General features: G+C 36.6%; 1 protein-coding gene across 2 annotated transcripts in view; it reads left to right on the forward strand.

Moving 5' to 3' along the window:
* The first annotated feature begins 2,986 nt into the window (after positions 1 to 2,986).
* HNMT (histamine N-methyltransferase) overlaps positions 2,987 to 22,947 on the forward strand; it is a 41,537-nt gene continuing 21,576 nt past the window's right edge. The window contains exons 1-3 of one of the 2 annotated variants that reach the window (XM_036117561.2): positions 2,987 to 3,093; positions 3,535 to 3,681; positions 12,257 to 12,309. In XM_036117561.2, the coding sequence (XP_035973454.1) occupies positions 3,545 to 3,681; positions 12,257 to 12,309 (190 nt within the window). In that variant the 5' untranslated portion in view covers positions 2,987 to 3,093; positions 3,535 to 3,544. Of the gene's footprint in view, positions 3,094 to 3,405; positions 3,682 to 12,256; positions 12,310 to 22,947 lie in introns of those variants that run through there. The other variant, XM_036117562.2, reaches the window with a different exon arrangement.

Here is a 22,947-nt window from a genome sequence, read left to right on the forward strand (position 1 = left end):
GAACACTGGTTTGGGGATCTGACAGATTAGAATTAGATTCCCAGTCCTGCCCTTTTCTTGCTAGGCATCCTTGAGCAAAGGACCCAACCTCTTGGGGTGCCTGGGTGGCTCAGTTGTTAATCGTCTGCCTTTGGCTCAGGGTCCTGGGATCCAGCCCCACATTGGGCTTTTTGCTCAGCGGGGAGCCTGCTTCTCCCTCTCCCTCTGCCTGCCGCTCCCCCTGCTTGTGCTATCTCTCTGTCAAATAAATAAATAAAATCTTAAAAAAAAAAAAAAAAAAGGACCCAACCTCTTGGGATCTCAGTTCTCTCCTCTGTCACATAGGCAAGCCCACAGAGCTACTGCAAAGTGAAAAATCCTACACTAAGTTAAAAAAGACCCAAACAATTCCTGGCACATAATAAGAACTCAATAAGTGGAATTACAGTTTTATTAATAACAGTTAGAATTGCCCAATCATGTAAAGGAGGAAGAATATCTGATGGTGGAGAGTATATCAATAGTGAAAGTGATCAAGCACAATTTTAATCTTTTAAAATAACTGAGAGCCTACTGTGCGCAGTTATGACTCAGTCCCTGTCCTTATTAGCTAGCAATCACATAGGGCCTAGCAGGGGAGAGAAGACAAGTGCATAAACAAACCATAACACAAGGACAAATGCCATCAAAGCTGTAAGAGGCTCAGAAATTAAGAGCACAGTGCTAAGCTTTTTGAGGGAAATATGGAAGGCTTCATGGAAATGGTAGCACGTGAGGAGTGGGAACATTTTTGGTGGGTGGGGTAAGAGGAGAAGCAGGGCATTACTCACAGAGGGGCTACTGCATGGAGAAGCTGTAGGCAGGAAAGCACAGGGTTATATCCAGAGAAGCAGCACGGTTTGAAGGGATGCGCTAGCAAGTCTTAAAGGAAAATGAAACACAAGTCTGGATGATTTGGGGTATGGGAGTCAAAGAATGAGCCTCGGACTTAGGGTACAGTGGAGAGACACTACACATTTGAGGGGAGAAGAGTGACTTTATCATTACTGTGCTTTAGAAAACTGAGTTTGGCAGTGGCAATACAATTGGCTAGGATCAGTGTGACTCCTAAGACAGGGAGGCCAGGGGCGCCTGGGTGGCTCAGTCGTTAAGCGTCTGCCTTCGGCTCAGGTCATGATCCCGGGGTCATGGTATCGAGCCCCGCATCGGGCTCCTTGCTCCGCGGGAAGCCTGCTTCTCCCTCTCCCACTCCCCCTGCTTGTGTTCCCTCTCTCACTGTGTCTCTCTCTGTCAAATAAATAAATAAAATCTTAAAAAAAAAAAAAAAAAATAAGACAGGGAGGCCAGTATGAAAATAGTGCAGTAGGTGAAAAAAAAAGGAGAATCTCAAGTAGTATAGAAGCCATGAGAAGGGGGAAGAAATCCCAAAGGAGACATGAATGAAGAGCAGACTATTGAGGAAGATTTGGCAAGGGTCCAGGTGATGGTCTCAGGTGAAGAGTGAGTTTTAGTTAACAGTAGGTTTTAGTAGGAACTTTTGAAGGTAAGGTCAATGCCGTTTCTTCATGACCGAGTATCACACAGTATACCCTTACTAAATATTTGTTAAAGTAGATGAATCCATGAATGAATGATTTGGATTAGATTTAAAGGGAAGGGTGGGAGATAGTAATGAAGAACCAGAAGCTTGTGAGAGTCAGTTTGAGGAAGATGAGGCTGGTTGGAGAGACACGGGAGTTAAGTAGCATATGTCTGTCTGTCTGTCTGTATGTATGTATGTATGTAGTCCTAGGAGCTAAGTTAGGGCCCGTGGGCCAAATCCAGCCCAGCACCTTGTTTCCGTGCAGCCCTCGAGCTAAGAATAACTGTTACATCTTTCAATGACTGGAGAAAATCCAAAGAAGAATATTTCATGACATGTGAAAATGATATGAAACTCAATTTTCAGTGTCTGTAAATAAAATGGCAACTTTTTTTGTTGTTTTCTTATTACAGAAGGGATTAGCCCGCCCCTTACAGGAGCAGTAAGCATCTGGTAAGCATGGATATGAAAATTATCTGTAGAATTCTCATTACAACCCCATGAGATTTAATTCATTGTTCCCATTTTATTGATGAGCAAACAGAAGGTTATGTTTCAGCCAGTGTCACACAGTCTTACACTATACCCACAGCAATCTGGTTTTCCAGATTTCCCATTTTCTCCTAGGGTAAAGGCACAGCTCTAAGGGTAGTGTGACCGTGAAGTGCTTAGAAGAGTGTTTGGGAGCGTTGAGTGCTTGGAGGACAGTTTTGGAACTGAATGGCTTAGGCAGACACAGTTCTAAGAGATGTATATGAACTAACTCATTAATTCTTATAACTCTTCCATGAGACGGATACTGTTATTAACATCCTATGCTGGAGGAGTGGTTTTCTTTCTTTCTTTCTTTCTTTTTTTTTTTTTTTTTAAAGATTTTATTAATTTGGAAGAGTGTGAGAGAGAGAGCACAATCAGAGAGGAGGAGAGGGGGGCCAAGGGAGTGGGAGAAGCAGACTCCCTGGCTGAGCAAGGAGCCCAATGTGGGACTAGATCCCAGGACTCTGAGATCATGACCTGAGCCAAAGACAGACGCTTAACTGACGGAGCCACCCAGGCGCCCTGGGAGTGGTCTTCTTTAACACCACTTCCCAGGTAAAAAGTCCAGCATGTAGATATTCTAACACTTTGGGTCTTTTACTGGTGACAACACTGGGCCACCAGAGGCTCGTCCAACCCTAAGGATCTAAGATTCCATGTTCAGAAGCACTTCGGGAATGATTCCTACAGACTCGGCTGGCTTTTACCCTTTCTCCTGCATTTGTGCCCTGAGAGTCTTCTCTCATGTCCTTCATTGCCCCCCAAGCAGGCTTCTCAGACCTTCTAGTTAATAGTTCCTCCCTGATAGTTTATGCTAAAGAGACTTCCTTTATAACACAACACAACCAATCAGCGTTTGAAGAGATTCAGTAAATGAGTGTAAAGTTCAAGTACTGAGAAGGGGCAAGGCAAGAAATTCTCCTGTAGAAAGCATGGAGGCAGGCAGAGGACAGTCTTCTGTCAAAGATTTCAGCAGGGGTAGATTTCTGAAAGTGGTCTGTAGCCTTTTACGTGGGTGTTTATCCCTGTGTTTGTCGCCTTTGGCCCTTAAAGCGGCCGGGGTCCCACTTGGAATTTAAATTTACTGCTAGTTGCTGCTCGCGAAACAGGAAATGATTAGAATCCAGTCTGGTTTTTTGGCTTTCTGAACTTCAGGCGTTAAAAAAACAAGTTTTAGCAGTGGATTTATTGCTTTGCTTTACCACCTCCCTTTCTTACAAAACAACAATGTAGGGGTTAAAGTAGCAGCGCAAAGTCCTGTACAAATGACTGACGTAATGAGATTTGCACAGCCGCCTTCCGTGCCTGTTAAATTCAAAGCAGTTTTTTTTTTTGCTGGGGAGGGAGGGTAGAAATTGGTGGCTGTGAGGAGAAAAAATAAGGAACGGGGAAGAAAAGGAGGGGAAGTTAAAACTTCCTTCTCTGTCTTCCATCAGAAAACCAAACATGGCATCTTCCATGAGGAGCTTGTTTTCTGACCACAACAGATACGTTGAATCTTTTCGGAGGTTTCTCAACAGTTCCACGGAACACCAGTGCATGCAGGAATTCATGGACAAGAAGCTGCCAGGCATAATAGCAAGGTAACAAAAAAGGATGTTTTTGTCAAAGAGACAAGCCTCGGGCTCCTTGTGTGCAATGATAGTTGGGTCGAGCCCAGCCCTGCAGGCTGGGCGCGGGGATAAGAAGGAGCTACTGATAGCAGCTTTCACCCGGCCCTCCTCGGCCCTCCCCCCAGCACCCCCCCCCCTCCCGCCCTTTCTTCTGCGGTGCTTTAGTTAGATGCTCGCTTTCCACGTTCAAAGGCTCCGGTTTGTGCAGTACTTCCAGCTGCGCAGAGATAAGCGTTAACCATTTGAAGGCACACATCCATGTTCATTTGGGAAAAGATACTAAATCGTTTGAGCTCAGATTTTTCAGCCCTCCTCCAGATTTTACATTTCATTTTTTTTTTTTTAAAGATTTTATTCATTTATTTGAGAGAGAGAGAGCACAAGAGAGGGGAGCGCGAGAGGGAGGAGCAGACTCCCTGCTGAGCAGGGAGCCCGATGCAGGACTCGATCCCGGGACTCCAGGATCATGACCTGAGCCGAAGGCAGTCGCTTAACCAACTGAGCCACCCAGGCGCCCCAGATTTTACATTTCAAAAAAGTCCCAAATGCAGAGTCTAGTATTCTTTTCATTAGAATAAAGCATAAATAATTACCAAATACTGTTTGCCCCTGAGGATTGAGGAGTGGGTGCTTCTCAGTTCTCCTAATACCCATTTAAATTCACTTCCTTATCCATTCTTATAGTTATCACTCTAAAACAAACAAACAAACAAACAAACAAAAAAACTGTCTTTTCCTTTCAACTTAATATTAGCAGTGTGGTTCTTTAAAAAAAGGGGGGGGGGCATTTTCCCATTATCAGTGAAACTCACTAGTTCCTATCCTTCTTGCAGACTTCTTTTTTTCGTGATTAATGTGTTCAATTTGTGCTAGAGCTGATAAGCATTATGAGACTAAAAGATTCCACATGCTAAGGATAATCAAATCACCTATCTGGGGGTGGATTGCTGTAACATACTCTGCTTCAGGAAATAATGATAGAAAACTGGGAAGAAATGACTGACTGTGGATCCAATTTGCAACAGCAAAGAAAACTGATATTTTATCTTTTGCTGGATTTCTCTATTGTAGGCCTGAAATTCTTTCACTGGGATAGTACCCCTGCCTGATGAAAGCAGGCATTGTTGGATGTGTATGGAATTCTATTTCCCTTTATATTTCTCATGGTTCAGTTTTTAATTTTTTTTAAATAGAGTGTTATTTAATTTATTAATAATTAGTAAGTATTAGAACAATGATGTCAAAATCAAAGCATACAGGAAATACAGATAACTTCTTATCTAGGAATTAATAATTTACTTCTGTGGGTCTTTTTGCTCATTTCTAAAATTAAAGGAAATGAGTTAATTTCTGAATTCTTTTGCAATACTAAAGGTCTGTGTTCAGGTCGTAGCTTATCCAGACCCTTGGTTTTCTTCAGTCATCAGTGGTCTGAAGAGGCACCAGGGATGGATTAAACATTATGAATGATGATGACCCCTATCTTCATGGGGTACACAATCTGTTTAGAAATACTGAATGTAGAATTTGTGAAAGACTGAAGAACTTTCAAAAACATAACTAAATTAGCATTGCAGTGGTAAAAAAAAAAAAAAAAAAAACCTGGCTCCTAGCCCTACTCACTCCCATCTCTGACTCCTCCAACTCTTCAGAAGGAACCACTTTCAACATTCTGAAGTATTTTAGTTGTTTCTTATGAAATTTTCTTTCCTAATTCTAAATAACATGTTATTTTTACTGTATTAAAATAGCTAAATAAACATATACATTTCCTCCCCTATCACGTCAGTTTATTTATGTCAAAATTTTCGGTTCAATAATTTGAATGTTTATATTATTTGCCTATGTACATATCATACATAATTGAATGATACATTATACTACAATCACATTTCCTTTCAGGTACTTTTTGTTTTTCCTAGAGTTAACTATTGTTTTGATTTTAGTTTCTTTTCTTAGTTTTCTATATACCTGTCACTATTTGGACCCCAAGCAGAAGTATTAATCTTCTCTCAATATAGTCCAACAAATCAAGTCATCTGTTAATTTTTCCTCATGGGAACATCTTTTCTGGAGCTCTCTGTTCATCTTTTCCAGTCTGTGGTGATTTGCTGGTGATCTGCCATACATTTATTGATAAGAGAATTTATTTCACCTTCTAGAAATTCTCTTCCCCTCTCTGCAATATTGAATTCCCTGATTCTGGATCTCATGTCATTCTTTTCTTGGTTTCTTTAGACTTTTCTTCTTCTTCTTCTCCTTCTTGTCCTTTAAGAGCTTCCCAAGAAAGAATGCATGAAAAGTAAACTTTTTTGAGATTTTGTATGTTTAAAAGTGCCTTCAATCTGTGGTCATCTTTATTAGATAGTAATTTCTATCCTGAAATGATATTATATTAGAAATTTAAAGGTACTTTTCCATTGTCTTTTAGCAACTAGAGTTTCCATTGAGAAATCCAATGTCCTTCAAATTGCTCATGTTTGGCTTGTGACCTTTTTTTGTTTTTGTTTTTCCTACTTAGAAGTTTTAAGGATGTTCTATAGTATTATGAAATTCTAAGAAGAGTTGTGGTTTGGGACTTTTTTACTTTTTTTTTTTTTTTTTTAACATTTTGTTTATTTGTCAGAGAGAGAGAGAGAACACAAGCAGGGGGAATGGCAGGCAGAGGGAGAAGCAGGCTCCCCACTGAGCAGGGAGCCCAAGGTGGGATATGATCCCAGGACCCTGGGATCATGACCCGAGCTGAAGGCAGATGCTTAACTGGCTGAGCCACGCAGGCATCCCTTTTTCACACATTTTTGTGGGTAGTCCCTGGGCCATTTTAATCAAGATTCAGATCTTTCATTTCAGGGAAATTTTGGTATTATTCTATCATCCCTTCTCTCTGATTTTCTTTCTGGAAGTTCTATTCATCAAACACCAGACCTCCTGAATTAATTCTCTAATTTTCTTATATATCCAGTTTTTACAATTTTATCTTACAGCCCTTCTATTAATTTTTTACTACTATATTTTTAATTTTCAAAAGTGGTCTTTTTTATAGCCTGTTCATGTAATACCTTTTTTATCTATTATAAAAATTTCCTCTGCTCTCTGCATGTTTCTTCTGAGTGCTCTTTTTCTGTTTCTTTTGGTCTCTCTTATGTTAGGGGAGCTCCCTAGCTACCTGATGTGATTTGATTGTCCATCCAATCAATAGTGAGACACTAAAAAGGTGTTCAGATCCTCTTTGTGTGTGTAAGTGAAGTTTGTTCACTGGGTGTGTGAGTGGGTGGCTCACTGTAGCAATTGGATGTGGATTCAGTTGTTTGTTGGGAGATTCTCAGATGTCAATATTGTAAGTTTATTCACCAAGATGGTTTGTTTCCTTGGAGAAACAATCCCCATCTGGAGGTGAGGTGTGGGATGGGGAGAGTTCCAGTATGTCGCTGTAAATAATAAACTTTGTTGTTGTTGTTGTTATATGTTATGCATTTAGATCCTTGACTAGAAAATAGTAAGTTTTCAATAATTATTAATGATAATATATGAAGTGAGTTCATAATAGTGTCTAATTCTAGAAAAATTGTGAAGATTCAAAGAGTGAAATCACTTAGCTGTGGCTGGAATAATAACAATTGCTAATATATGTTGAGTGCTTGTCATGTGCAGACACATTTCTAAGAGATTTACATGAATTAAACCATTTAATCCCCACAACTGTTCCTTAAACTAGATACTATTATTACAATTCTATACAGTAGGTGATATTATTATCCTATTTCATAGGTAATAAAGATGCAGAGAAATTAAATAACTTGCTTAAGGATAATGCACCAGTAGGATAGGACTTCAACCTTGGTGTTGTGCTCCATAGCTTCACTATGCTATCTACAGATATAAAGCAGTTTTAAGAATTAACCAAGAGCATAGATAGAGATGGTTGTATTAGGACTATGATTATGAGTGGGAAGGTAATTAGAACAAAGGAAGGCAATTCATTCTTAGGTGTCCTTGAATCTATCCTTTCCAGTTTCTTTAAGAACTTGTTTAAATCTGTTTTTGTTCTACTACTCTGTCCATTGAAGTTCTCATGAAGTTTTCCTGACCTTAGAGGAAAAGCTTTTAGCGTTTCACCAGAATATGATGTTAGCTGTGGGTTTTTCCTATATGGCCTTTGTTATGTTAAGGTATGTTCCCTTTAAGCCCACTCTGTTGAGAGCTTTTATCATGAATAGATGTTCAATTTTGTCAAATGCTTTTTTGCATCTAATGAGATGATCATATGATTTTTGTCCTTCATTTTGTTAATGTGGTATATCACATTGATTGATTAGCAGATATTGAACCATCCTTGTATCCCAGTATAAACCCTACTTGATTGTGGTGAATGATCCTTTTAATGTGTTGTTGAATTTGGTTTGCTAATATTTTGTTGAAAATTTATGCATCTATGTTGGATATTGGTCTGTAATTTTTAAAAAATTTTTTAGTATCTTTATCTCATTTTGGTATCAAGGTAATGCTGGCCCCACAGAATGAATTTGAAAGCATTACTTCCTCTTCCATTTTTTGGAATAGTTTGGGAAGAATAGGTATTAATTATTCTTTAAATGTTTGGTAGAATTCTCTTGTGAATCCCTCTAGTCCTGGACTTTTGTTTGTTGGAAGTTTTTGATTACTGATTCAATTTTGTCAATAGTAATCTGCCTCTTCAGATTTTTCTATTTATTCCTGATTCAGTCTTAGAAGATTGTATTTTTCTAGGAATTTATCCATTTCTTCTTTTTCTCAGTGTATAATTTATTGGCATATAATTTTTCATAGTAGTTTCTTATAATCCTTTGTATTTCTGTGGTGTCAGTTGTAACTTCTCTTTCATTTCTGATTTATTTGAGTCCTCTCTCTGCTGTTCTTAATGAATCTGGCTAAAGGTTTATAAGTTGTTTAACTTTTCAAAGAACCAGCTCTTGGTTTCACTGATCTTTCCTCTTGTTTTTTAAGTCGTTATTTCATTTATTTCCTTTTCGATCTTTATTATTTCCTCCCTACTAACTTTGAGCTTCATTTATCCTTTTTCCAGTCTTTTAGGTGTATGATTAGATTATGTGATATTTTTCTTGTTTCTTAGGTAGACCTGTATCACTATAAACTTCCCTTTTAGAAATGCATTTGCTGCATCCCAAACATTTTGCACTGCTATGTTTCCATTTTTATTTGTCTCCAGGTTTTTTTTTTTTTTTTTTTAATTTCCTCTTTGATTTTTTAGTTGACCCATTGGTTTTTTAGTAGCATGCTATTTAGCCTCCATTTGTTTCCTTTTTTTACCTTGTAATTGATTTCTAGTTTCATATTGTTGTGATCTTTTCTGATGTTTGATACAATTTCAATTCTCTTAAGTTTATTGATACAAGTTTGTGGCCTAACATGTGATCTATCTTAGGGAATGTCCATATGCACTTGAAAAAAATGTGTATTCTGCTGTTTTTGAATAGAATGTTCTGTACGTATCTGTTAAGTTCATCTGTTCTGATGTATTATTCAAAGCCACTGTTTGCTTATTAATTTTCTGCCAGGATGATCTATCCGTTGATGTAGATGGGATGTAAAGTCCCCTACTATTATTGTGTTACTGTTACTTCTTTATGTCTGATATTTGCTTTATATATTTAGGTGCCTCTGTTTTGGGTGAATATTTACAATTGTTGATAATTGTTTTTGTAGTTCTTCTCTCTTTTCTTTTGCTCTTGCTCTATTGCCATGTGATTTGATGACTTTCTTTAGTGTAATGCTTGGATTCCTTTCTCTTTATTTTTTGTGTATCTATTAATAGGTTTTTGTTTTGTGGTTACTATGAGGTTCCCATATAACATCCTATATATATAGCAGTCTATATTAAGTTTATGGTTGCTTAAATTCAAACACATTTTAAAATAAAAACATTTTTACTCCCCCTCCATGTTTTATATATATGATGTCATATTTTACACCTTTTTATTCTGTGTAATCCTTAACTAATTTTGGAGCTAGAATGTATTTCACTACTTTTGTGTTTTATCCTTCATCCTAGCTTTATTTGATTTTTATCAGTGAATTTTTTTTTCCTTTCATAATTTTCTTATTTCTAGTTATGGCTTTTTCTTTTCCACATAAAGAAATCCTCTTAACATTTCTTGTGAATCTGGTTTAGTGGTGATGAACTCCTTTAATTTCTGTTTGTCTGGGAAACTCTTTATTTCTCCAATTCTGAATGTTTATCTTGCAGGTAAAATACTTTTGGTTGTAGGCTTTTTTTTTTTTTTTTTCCTTTCAGCTTTGAATATATCATGCCACTGTCTTCTGGCCTGGAAAATTTCTTTTTTTTTTTTTTTTTAATTTTTTTATTTATTCATTTGCGAGAGAGACGGAGAGAGAACAAGCAGAGGGAGAGGCAGAGGGAGAAGGAGAAGCAGGCTTCCTGCTGAGCAAGGAGCCCGATGCGGGACTCGATCCCAGGACCCTGGGATCATGACCTGAGCCGAAGGCAGACGCTTAACCATCTGAGCCACCCAGGCGCCCTGGCCTGGAAAATTTCTGGTGAAAAATCAGGTTATAGCCTTATGGGATTTCCCCTGTACGTAACTGCTTTCTTTTCTCTTGCTGCTTTTAAGATTTTCATCTTATCTTTAATTTTTGGCATTTTAATTATTATATATCTTGGTGTAGACCTTCTCTGGTTCATCTTGTTTGGGGCTCTCTGTGACTCCTGGAACTGCTTCCTCTCACAGGTTGGTGAAGTTTTCAGCAATTATTTCTTCAAGTAAATTTTCTTCCCCTTCTTTTCCTTCTGGCACCCCTGTAATACAAATGTTAGTACACTTGATGTACAGATGTCCCTTAACCTATCCTCATTTTTTTGAAAATTCTTTTTTCTTTTTGCTATTCAGCTTGGGTGCTTTCCACTATCCTGACCTCCAGATTGCTGATCTCTTCTTCTGCATCCTCTAATGTGCTATTGATTCCCTCTAGTATATTTTTCATTTCAGTTATTGCATTCTTTAGCTTTGATTGGTTCTTTTTTACATTTACTGTCTCTTCACCGAAGTTCTCATGAAGTTCACCCACTCTTCTTCCAAATCTGGTGAGCATCTTTATAAACATTACTCTCATTTCTTCATCAGGTACCTTGCTTATCTGTTTTGTTTAGTTCTTTTTCTGATTTTTGTCTTGTTCTTTTGTTTGGAACATATTCCCATGTCTTCTAATTTTATATGACTCTCTGTTTATTTCTATGCATTAGTTGGTCAGCTATATCTCATGGTCTTGAAAGTTGTGGTCTTATGTAGAAGGCATCTTGTGGGGCTCAGTAGAGCAATGCCCCCATTTGCCAGAACCAGGTGCTCCAGGGGTGTCCCTTGTGTGAGCAAGCAGTAGATGGAGAGTGTCAGCATTGTCTCCTACCAGCATCCAGCTTGCCAGACTGAGAAAGAGCAAGAAAAATGATGCCTGCCAGCACTTCCATTCCTGGAGAAAGCTTCTATAGATCCCTGCCCCTCCAGCACAAATCCCAAGATTAGTCAATCAATTTCCTCCCTACATGTCCAGGTACTTTTCAAACTTCTGTCTCTGTACTGGGTCTCTGATTGAGTGATATTGTGTGCTGGCCTTTTAAGAACAGTCTCTGTTTCCTAGAGCCTGGCTCTCCTGGAGTTATTTCCTGCTGATTTTCAAAGCCAGATGTTATGAAGATTTGTCTTCCTGGTACAGGTTCCTATAACAGGGGGTGCCTCAGGTGGGCCTTCACCCCCTCACTCCTTAGGAAGTTTCTCCATGCTTTTGAGATCCCTCCAGCCTGTAGTTGCCATGCTGGGGGCTTGCTTTCTACCACATCTCTACCCCTCTTACTTTTCTCGATATGGCTTCTTTATGTCTTTAGGTGTGGAATATCTATTCTGCTAGTCTTCAGGTTGTTTTCAGGGTGAGTTGCATTATATGTCATTGTGGCCTCAGTATGTCTGTGGGAGGAGATGAGTTCAGGGTCCTCCTACTCTGCCATCTTTCCCTTCTCTTAATACTGAGCTTTATTATCTCACATTTTAACTTGAGAGTAGTGTTTTATTCATTTTTATATCCCCAATGCTAAATATAGACACATAATAAATGTTTAATAAACATTTGTTCATTGAAAGGAAGTTAGCAAGAAAGAAGGAAGGCAGATATACAGCGTGAATCACTTTAGCTTCCTCCCATCTATAACGGGTGGCTTATTAGATCACTAGACTCAAAGACCCACTTTATCTGTTTTTGTTCTCCAAACAATCTATAAACAAATGGCATTTCCTATCTCTGAAATGTTTATAGTGCTGTTTCTAAAAGTCTCCCAGTTGAAAATCATTAATGAGTGGAACCTATTCTCTAAAGATTTCTAAACACAACAGTGTAACTACTGACATGAGTGTGACCTTTCATGTTGGCCTAGTGTTTGTTCATTATAATTTTAGTTTGTTCTCTTCAACTAGACTCGATAATCAGATTTTACAAAGCACATAGCATATTTTTCTTAAACTACATAATTTTTTTTTTTCAGGATTGGTGATAGAAAATCAGAAATTAAGATTCTAAGCATTGGCGGAGGTGCAGGTATGAATAACACATTTTTAAAATTTGTATTTCACTCCAAACATCATGCTGTTTGATGGCAATATTGTTCATTCTTTAAGATAACTATTTTTCTTTGTTCTTGGAAGAGATTGGCTAATTAAAACTGGTAAGAGTAGTATCAATTCAACTAAGATTAAGGGCCCCCATAGTTTTATAACACTTAAGACTTAAGCCTTCATTAGTATCTGAAATATGGATAAGATGTGGCTTTTTATTTATTTATTTATTTTAAGATTTTATTTATTTGACAGGGAGAGAGAGTGAGAGAGAGAGAGAGAGCACAAGCATGAGCAGGGGGAGCTGGAGAGGGAGAAGCAGGCTCCCCACTGAGCAGGGAGCCCAATTCAGAGCTCAGTCCCAGAACCCTGGAATCATGACCTGAGCTGAAGGCAGATGCTTAACTGACTGAGCCACCCAGGTGCCCTGATGTGGCTTTTTAATACTTTTTTATAAATGGAAAAACACATAGAGTAACTTTAAGGATAACTTTTATCCAAAATCATTTAAATGTTCACAGTAAAGGAAAATTTCATAAGCTTGTGCCACCCAAGTGTGGTCCATGGACTGCTTGCTGGTTTGCAAACTGTTAATGGTTGGAGGAGATAAGAAGCATCCACTGGAATGCAAATCAGTGCACAGTTCCCTTCACTGAGAAACTATAAATATGGCGGAAAATATGTTTAATTACATAGTTAATTTATACTCTTGTGGCCCCACTCTTTGAGTTGCACTGGCCAAAACTGTTCCCTTCCTCTGATTCAGTTCCCAAACTGCCCTCCAACACACTCCCAAGTCAACTTTCATAAGCATTTCATGGTCTCACTACTCTTAGAGCTGTTCTTGTATCCTAGGAGAAAATGGGAAATCTGAAAAGGGAGACTGATGTGGGTGTAGTTTCTGACTCTGCCATTAGAATGTGAAAATGTGTGACCTTGGCTGGAATATAAGCTTCTGTTTGCTCGTCAGTAAAATGGAAACAATGAATTATATCTCATAGGGTTGTAGTGAGAACTATATAGATAATGTTTATATCATACTTAGCATATTGTTACTGCTCCTGTAAGGTACAGGCTGGTCCCTTCTTCAAAAATAAAACAAAAAATTTCATCTGCAGACTTTACCTTATATCAAACTTCTGAGTAGTGTTTGTTTTCTTTTTAAGTTGCTAATCACCTGGAGATCTGAGTTAGTATATTAATATGTAAAATATAATCATATATATTATTTATATATTTATACCTTTCTTTCTTTCATTATTTTCTTTTGATTAAGTGATGGCTTAGTATTGGTTACCTCCTGGTAACAAGTAGACACTACACTACAATTTGTTATATAGTGTCAAGTGGTAATCTCAAGTATAAGTGCTCTAGTGACACATGAATGAGTTAAATTGTGACCCATGTGAACACAAAGATAACTAAGAGCCCTCTAATGGAATAGAATCGCTTGTTTTTAATGTAATCATTTGTTCATTTTTCATACAATATACTGTGATATGATGTAATAAGGGCTAACTATTTAAAATAATTTTTATTTATTATCATCTTCCACCAAGAAAAGAGAAACCAGCAAGGACAAATAATGAAGGATACTGTCATGAACAATATTATAGAGATTGTTTAAGCAAAAATACCCTGTCATTGCTTACTGATATTCTAAGTCCTGAGGATTATAAAAGTAAATTCATTTCACCAAGACCGTCCTTTCCAGTGAGTTTTGCATATGAGTTTCAGGCACCCAACAGGTAATGAGACTATCATTTGATAGTGTCACTTGTGCTTGGACAAGAAGAGAAGCCCTGCAAGGGAAAGTAATTAAAAACAATCTCTATCATGGCTAAGTTAATTGACCTTTTAATATAAAGTTAATTGAATTTCTAATGTAAATTTATCCAGATGCTTATAAGCTATCTAGAGAAAGGAACATTTGGCCTGCACAGTGATTCCTTACATAAAGGTGCACATAGGAGCTAATATAGAGAACTTATCAAAACAAAGGAAGCAACACTTGGAATTTTTCTGAGCTCTAACACTGTATTAATAACAGGCTCTGCCTTGGGGAGAATATGGATGCCCTTTAAGGTTACTCTTCATAAGAAATTGATCACAAATATAAGAAGAACTCCAAGGGAAATTCAAGCTATAGATATTTAGCATTCTCTGCTCAAGTAAGTAAGCTATATGAAATAAAAATTGATTTATTTAAAATTCCTAGGTCTACATGTTTCTGGCATGGAAAAGCAGTGCTTTATAGCATTTAGTTAGTTTAAGTGCTCACATACCAACTGGGACATGCTTATCTGATAACATGTCATTGCCTAACTGCAAGCACTGGGCAGAAGAACAATATATTACTATACAATGAGGAACTTCCTATCTTTTAGAGAAATGGTCTCCCCACATGTTCTACAATCTATAGCATACCTGAGAGTTTTGCATTATCCTGTTACTTCAGTATCCTTTCAAGTCAGTCACTGAACTCCAATCCATGGCAAACAAGGCCATTGGCCCTAATACTTGTGCTCAACTCCTATAATGTATCTTACAAGGTTCTACTTCCTTCTTAGCTTACAGACCTCTCTGGTTTCACTGTGTAAATGTTCTCTTCCTGGTTGCCCAGATACCTGCAGATCATTTTCTGCATATCTTTAGTGCAAATATTTTCTCTGCATTCATATTGGTGCTATCACTTCTCCCCACTACAATGAAAAAACAAATAAAAGCAAAGAAACTAAAAACCTCTCTAAATGAAATTGCTGCTTTTATCACTTAATGCTCATATTCTTTGTCAGCCTATTTTATTTTCTTTTCAGAAACATGAGCAGGGGGTTACCTATACACACTTTCTGTCTTCTGCTTCTCTTCTGTAGAGGTTGGTGATTGTGTGGAGAGATTCCACTATTTAAGAGAGAATGTAAAGTTTTTGAAAAGGATGTTTGGAAATTCAGTTCAGAAGCTGAGCAATTATTAGGGCTCTGAGCAGTTCAAAAGAGAGGAAACACATGGCAAACTTTTTAATGTCATCTTTAATCTACCACATTAATAAAATACAATTGATAAATAGCACTGCTTTCCATAGATAATATGTTTAATGTTAGGAAAATGTATGAAATAAATATGTGAACCCAAAAATTAAGGAGAGGAAATCAAGAGAAAAATATCATGTAGCTTTTATAGAGCCCAAATTGGGAAGTGTAAAGTTGTGTTGTGTACATTGCATGTGTTTGTGCTTTAATGAAACACAAAGCAACTGGAATTGCTTTTATTCAAGGTCTTGAAGTACTCATACCATGTTCATTTCAGCAGTTGTTTTTAGATATTGAGAACAATTGCATTGTATTCTAAGTGTCATAGAATATGCTTTTTGGTTCATCCTCAATACTGATGCTTGAACCACCCAATGGGGTTTCATTATTATTTGATTCTTAATGAATATCGTCTTTATGCTAGATAGTACATAAAGAAAAAAAAAACATATTCTTTTTGGTAAAAGAGAATGCTAGTAATTTACACTGCATGCATTTATGCCTGGAAAAATATTCCAGAAGGCAGTAATGAGCAATGTGTTCTCCTTGCTCTGGGCTCTGCTTAAAGGGGAACCTGCTGTACTGTTCAGTTCTTATGTTCAAATGCCAGAGAGTTTTATAAGGATTAGACAAGACGATAACTCAAATAATCTCATTTTATCCAGCTTTCTACTTCTATTTTTATTAACCTTTTGTGTACTGACTCAATTGCCATAACATATATAATGGTATATATGTTTACTGAAAATTTTTTAAGATTTATTTATTTTAGAGAGAGAGAGAGAGTGGGGGGAAGGGTAGAGGGAGAGAGAAAATCCTCAAGCAGACTCCTTGCTAAGCACAGAGCCCCACACAAAGCTCGATCCCAGGACCCTGAGATCATGAACTGAGCCAAAATCAAGAGTCAGATGCTTAACCAACTGAGCCACCCAGGTGCCCCTATAGATGCTATTTAGTCAACTGAAGCAACTCACATATGAAATACAGGTAGTATGAATCTCTCATGACATCTTTTTGGTAATAATTTTGCTGACATATGTTAAGAGCGATTAGGTGGTTTTCTTGTTCTGCAACACATAGACATCGGCATTCCTACTGAGATTAAAAAATAGAAAAGCGTTTAGAAACCATCTCATTTTACAGATAAGAAGCCTGAGAACCACCAAGGCAGAACAAAAGCCAGGTCTCTTGACTTTAGTCAAGTTCAACAGACTGCATGAAACAAATATAAAAGTTAATTATGAACTTGGAAAAGGAGATATTAGGTACTTAGTAATAACCAGCTATTTGAAAATCTAATCTTTTAGATTATTAATTCTGTCTCTGTTCATAATGACATGTTAAGGTGACACAGAAGTTTTATTTTCTAAGCTAGCTGGATAGAAGTGAAGCAAGTATAATTAGGGCAGTGACAGAAAGAGCCAGTGTGTCAATTTTAGAAGCCAGGAGGTGGTAGGAAGCAAAGGTTAATGTTTTTCAGTGGTCCAGAGTAAGCCAATGGTTTGTATCAGCAAATTGGGAATGACTGGGGAAATACAGAGAATTAGGGGATTTTTTTGGGAGGGGGACCCAGAAAAAAATAAAAATTGAATATGCTTATTCCCATTTTCAGATATTACCTGTTGATCAAACTAGAGAATATTTACCCCTAAAGAACCAATGGTTGTAATAGAGAAAGATTTCTTGAGTCAGTATTACAATTTACTGATCAAACTTGTCCAGAAATGAAAGCACACATCTTGAGAGATAAGGTGTTATCTGTGACTCTAGGAGTAAGCATAGGCTTGAAAAGTACTTTTCAGCCATGCTGTGGAAAGGACTTAGGCCCCAATTTCTTGGATGTTGGGGCCATTAAAGGTGCTTTTGGTCCAGAAAATCTATGGTTTCATGAGTAACCTTCTAGAAAGAGGTAGGCATTTCTCCAGACTGGTATGGCTAACACAATGTTTGGCTATATTGAGGAAGTGGAATTTAAATGGGACTTCTAGACATGCAGATAATTTTTAATCTGTATTCTAGTTGCTTATAACTTGAAATGAGTAAGTACTATTTTACTCATGTGCAGCATGCTAGCAGTTACTCTATGATATGAACTCTACTGATTGACTAGTTTTTAGAATTTAGGACTGTCTGCTTTGGGTAATCATAGTTTGGGGCCTCAGATAAAAAGTTTTGTTAAAGACATTCATAACCCTATTATTAAAAATACATATAATTTTAACGAAATAGTTTACCCCTTTGTATTGTATTTAAAACTTTCAAGTGAAATGGAAGTATTATTAACAACAAATACATTACCAATTTGAAGCAAGCATAATGCTACAACATTGGAACCATTGTCATTAAAACTAGAGTAAACAAGATAGTTTTGGGTAATTCAATAAGGTTTGAAACAGGAAAACAGGATAATGAGCAGAGTGAAGACAAAACTACCATTATTTGCAGATTAAATGACTATATACTTAGAAAAGCAAATAAGCTCAGTTGTGCAGCCTTAGAATTCATAAGAATGCAGTAATGGTCTGATATAGGTAAAACAGATAAAAAGCAATGTGATAGATCCACATTCTTTTATTGTTAACATATGAGTTTTTTATTCAGTTTTGAGTATCTACAATGTGCTTGGAAGTCCTTAACATGTGGTTATCTTCAATTTTGCTGAAGGAAAAATTTGTATCTTGTCAGTTCCTATGACAGTTTGGGACAATCTCTTAATTAGTGAATAGGCTTCCACTTGACATTTACTACTGAATAAAACTTTGTGATTTAATATAGACACTCATGCAACCCTGGTGTAGGGGGTCTGTTCTCATCTTCATTTTGCAGATGGTGAACCTAATAAAGGGGCTTGGGGATTATACAGATTGGGGCCAATGCCCAGGGTCTTCTGTAGCTTTGTCTCCATTAACAATAACTGATAGAAGTGATGAAAAAATATTTGATTAGCTAATAATTATATTTAATATGAAAATAAGCAAACTATTGGAAGAAAAGTTCAAATTTTCACTGAGAACAATTTGAGAAGATATAAAAAGCCAATATGTAATACTAATGAGATTACAGTAATATGGAAGCTTTCATGTACAAAAGGTAAAGGCATGAAATGAAATGAAATTTTCCTGAAAGTAATGTATCAAAAAAAGTTCTGATATTCATCAAATACACAAAGACCGGTTCATGCTGGCCATAAAAATACTGACATACTTAATACATAGCCACTCCCCTGCTGTTCCACCACAGCCCCAGCTGCTGCTTCAGCCCCTCTTCATGGACTCCTGGACATGCCTGCTCCCACCCTGTACCCCTGGCTTCCTGCCCCCCATCTCCAATTGCTCCAGCAATTAGACTGATCTTGCCCAACGAGGAGGCCTCTAAGAATGTGCTACAATTCTTTAACCTGCATCCTTTCTCAGCATCTGGCACCCTTGTCCTTAGGCCTTGTCTTTTGTTTTGTTTTGTTTTATTTTTAAAACAACCAAAGACAAAGGGGCTTATTCTAACCATTAATTCTGGTTCTTGGAATTAATCTGAAAAAAATCAAGATTTTTGCACAAAAAGTCATGGTTTGTTGTCAGGTTCTTCATAATAGAAAAAAATTAACTATATATCAACTAACTATATATAAAATTATATTTACATATAAATACATATTCATATATATTTATACATTTATATTACATTTATATTATAGTATCAAAGATTATAATTAAAACAATTATTCCATTTCAGAAAATATAGTGTTGCTGCCATAAATAACACATTTAAGTAGATTTTGATATATTCATGGTTTAACTCTCAAGTAAGAAAATCAAAATAATTCATATACATAATGATCTCTCCTGGGTAGACTAAAGGAAATTATTTGTTTGAAAGTAAAAAAAGAAGAGCTTAGAAGGAAATAAGCCAAAATGTTAACTTTTGTTTTCTCTGGTAGTGAGCTATTTATTTGATTTTCTACTTCATATCTTTATCTATTTCTCAAGTTTTATACAGTATTTATTTTATAACCAGGGACAGGAAGAATAAACCCAGTTAAAACTATAATCTTATGGTTGATGAGAGATGATGGTAAAGAGTAGACTCACTGACTTCTGACAGCAACTTTAGCTATGTGGCCGATGCCCATAGCACTGCTTCCACATATATGTTTTTTGGGACACTCCTTTGGCCATTTCTGACTCTCTGGTAACAGCATTATACCTGTACAAATATTTTAAGAACCACATAATCTGTGTTATAGCTTAGCAGAGCTTTTTTTCAGAGCACACAGGTTCTTCCATGCCTGATCCAAATACATGTTAGCCATTATGATGAGGGTGATGGTGGTCAAAAGGATGGTGGCTATCCACTGTCTCTTCCTTGAGACATTTGGAAATATTGTTTCTTTCTTTTTATTCCATGAGGATAGCAGGTCCTCAGACTCTATTCATACAAGGGTATAAATGACTGATAATTTTCCTCAATAAGGAAATTTGTGTTTTAATGATTATTAATGTTGCAGGCTCATATAAGAGCCTGTGAAGGTTATTTGAGAGACAGAGAGGCATGAGAGAGCATGCATGCATGCCAATGTTGATGAAATCACATCATCTACATGGTTATCTTGGACTACCTTAGCCAATTCAAGTAGTTTCATCTTATAAGTTCTGTCTTTGGGCATGAGGAAGAAAAGTTAAGAGAAAGTTAGCACTTCATTAAGGGTAAATCAATATAACTTTTGAACATTACAATATTGTATTGATAGAATTTACTTCTTTCTATGTATGTGTTGAAGTAGCAGTCAAGTATCTATATGTTTAAAATTTATAAATTAAAAGTTAAGGCAAAATTCAGTCTTTTATGTGAATTGTCTATCAAATATCTCTACATTTCAGTGTTCAGCACCTTTTGGGACATTTTCTCTAAGTTGTACTTCATACAACATTTTGGTAGCATGGCTCTTCTTAGGCCTCCTGCAGTTGCAAAGTATTAGGCAGTTTTGTTCCTGGGCTAACAGCCAGAAGACACATGAAAGCAAATGGCAATGCCCTTTTGACTCAGAATTTATATTTATAATTCCCTTCTTGAGACCCTACAGCTATTTTAATATTCTATCTCATATTTCTATACTGACAGAATTGCCTGAATACTGAGGCACGCAGGGAAAGAGAGAGAGAGATGGGGAGGGAGAGAGAGGGAGAGAGGGAGGGAGGGAGGGAGGGAGGGAGGGAGAGAGAGAGAGAGAGAGAGATGAGGTAATCTTGTCAAGAATCTTCTATCTTTCCCACTGCAGCTCAACATCAGATTGCTCTTGCTCTGGTTGCAAACCCATAGCTGAAATTATTTTTCATCACTAAGTACAGAGCTATCTGGGTAATTTTTCTCCCTACAATTTTTTTTTTTTTTTGTGCTTGATATTCTAGTAGAGAGAACAAGGAAGATAATAATCTTAATGCAACATGTAATAGAATAAAATTTTTCCTGCTGATACTCTAAAGAATTCACATACATTTCAATATGAGAAATGAAGCAAGAATAGAAGGAAATCAAATGGCAAGTGATATCTCCAGTCTTTAATCCTCCATTTTCTTGACCTGCAGATTTTCTCATTTTGAGAAACCCCAGGGTTCTCAAGCTGGGATTTGTGTTTCATTTGATGGAGGATAAGTCAGAAGAACAAGCCAGATAATACAAATACATGATGAATGCTCTTATAAGTTATCATTTTATTATGGAGCTGTCCATTTAGAAGGGCAAAACTTCATTCCCTCATTCCCAGTCTCCTTAAACTTTCTCTTAAATGTCACTTTTTACATGAAGCCTACTTGACCATCCAGTTGAAAATCACAAACTCCCCTCCATGGCTTCCCCTTGATCCTTTTGCCTTGATTTTCTCCATGAGACTTATCACCATCCATAACAGTTGAATGTTTTTGTCTGTATTATTCATTGCTTTATCTCCAGTGATTAGGACATGGCATTTAGTAGGTGCTCAAAAATATTCATTGAGTTAATGTATAATAGCTTCAATTTATTGAGCAATTACTATATAATTATGAACTGAAGTACAAGATCTCCATATAGTGCCTCTGACCTTTATAATAGCATAGACCACATTATCCCTAATTTACAGATATGTACTTTAAAGGGCAGAGATATTAATACATTTGTATAAGATAATTCTGGCAAATACTAAATTTGAGCTCAGTTTTGTCTATCCATAACCTCTAAGTTTTCCTTTTCATATTTTTTTTTCTATTTTTAATCAGCTGACCTTGGATTTCAAGCAAGAATGCAACATTCCTCTGACATCTCATTAGATATATCATTGAAGTTCAGGGAGTGGAGAAAGGTTTTCTAGAAGATGAGATCCCCCTTTCCTTGTTTTTGAACTTTTCATAAGTTCCACATCTTGATTTCATATGAGCCATATTTTAAATGCATCATGCCTATATTTAGAGGGATGATGCATTTAAAATATGGCTCATATGAAATCAAGATATTACAATCACAAAAATATCTGACTATAAAATTAAATAAAGATTCAACATAGCCCCAAAGAGACATGAAAAGTCATTTTATAGTTGTGGCTGATTTGAGGAATGGGGTGGTACAAAGGAAGGCGATTTGCAAGAAGGGGGATTTTAAGAATTCAGTTTTCATTTAACTTTGTAAATCAAGATCAGCATATTTTGTTTGACAGAAAATAACACAGGAAGAAGGAGAGAAGGGGGCAGAAAATTTATGCAAAGAAATAATAACTGAAAACATCCCTAATTTGGGAAAGGAAACATGTTCAGATCCAAGAGCATAGAGAAATCCCATCAAAATCAACAAAGGCAGATCCATACCAAGATATATTGTAATTAAATTGGCAAAATATAATGATAAGGGAAAAAATTTAAAAGCAGCAAGACCAAAGAAGACAATAGCATGCAAAGGAAAACCCATAAGGCTAGGAGGAAATTTTTCAATAGAAACTCAACAAGCCAGAAGGGAGTGGCATGATATAGTCACAGTGCTGAATGGGAAAATCTTCAGCCAAGAACAAAGAGTTTCCTAGACAAGAACTAAAGGAGTTCATGACCACTAAACCAGCCTGCAAGAAATATTAAAAGGGACTTTGAGTAGAAAGAGGAGACCAAAAGTGACAGTATAAATGTAGAAAACACAAAAGTAGTAAAAATGGATATTTCTGTAAAGAATTTGTCAAGTAACTCACAAACTAAAAGGATGCAAAATATGGCAACATATACTTACAACATGGGGAGTAAAAGGGTAAAGAATGGGTTCAAACTTAAATGACCATCAACTTAATGTAGATTGCTATATGCAGAAGAGGTTATATGCAAACCTAATGGTAACCATATATTAAAAACCACTAATAAATATGTAAGGAATAAAGAGAAAGAAATCCAAATATATCACTAAAGAAAATCAGCACACCATGAAAGAGAGAAAGACAAGAAAGGATCAGAGGAAATATTCAGAAACAACCACAAAACAAGTAAAATGACAATAAATACATACCTATCAATAATTATTTTGAATGTAAATGGAATAAATGCTCTAATCAAAAGATGTAGGGTGACAAAATGGACAAAAAAATAAGA

The sequence above is a fragment of the Halichoerus grypus genome, chromosome 4 (assembly GCF_964656455.1).
Source record: "Halichoerus grypus chromosome 4, mHalGry1.hap1.1, whole genome shotgun sequence".
Classification (NCBI taxonomy): domain Eukaryota; kingdom Metazoa; phylum Chordata; class Mammalia; order Carnivora; family Phocidae; genus Halichoerus; species Halichoerus grypus.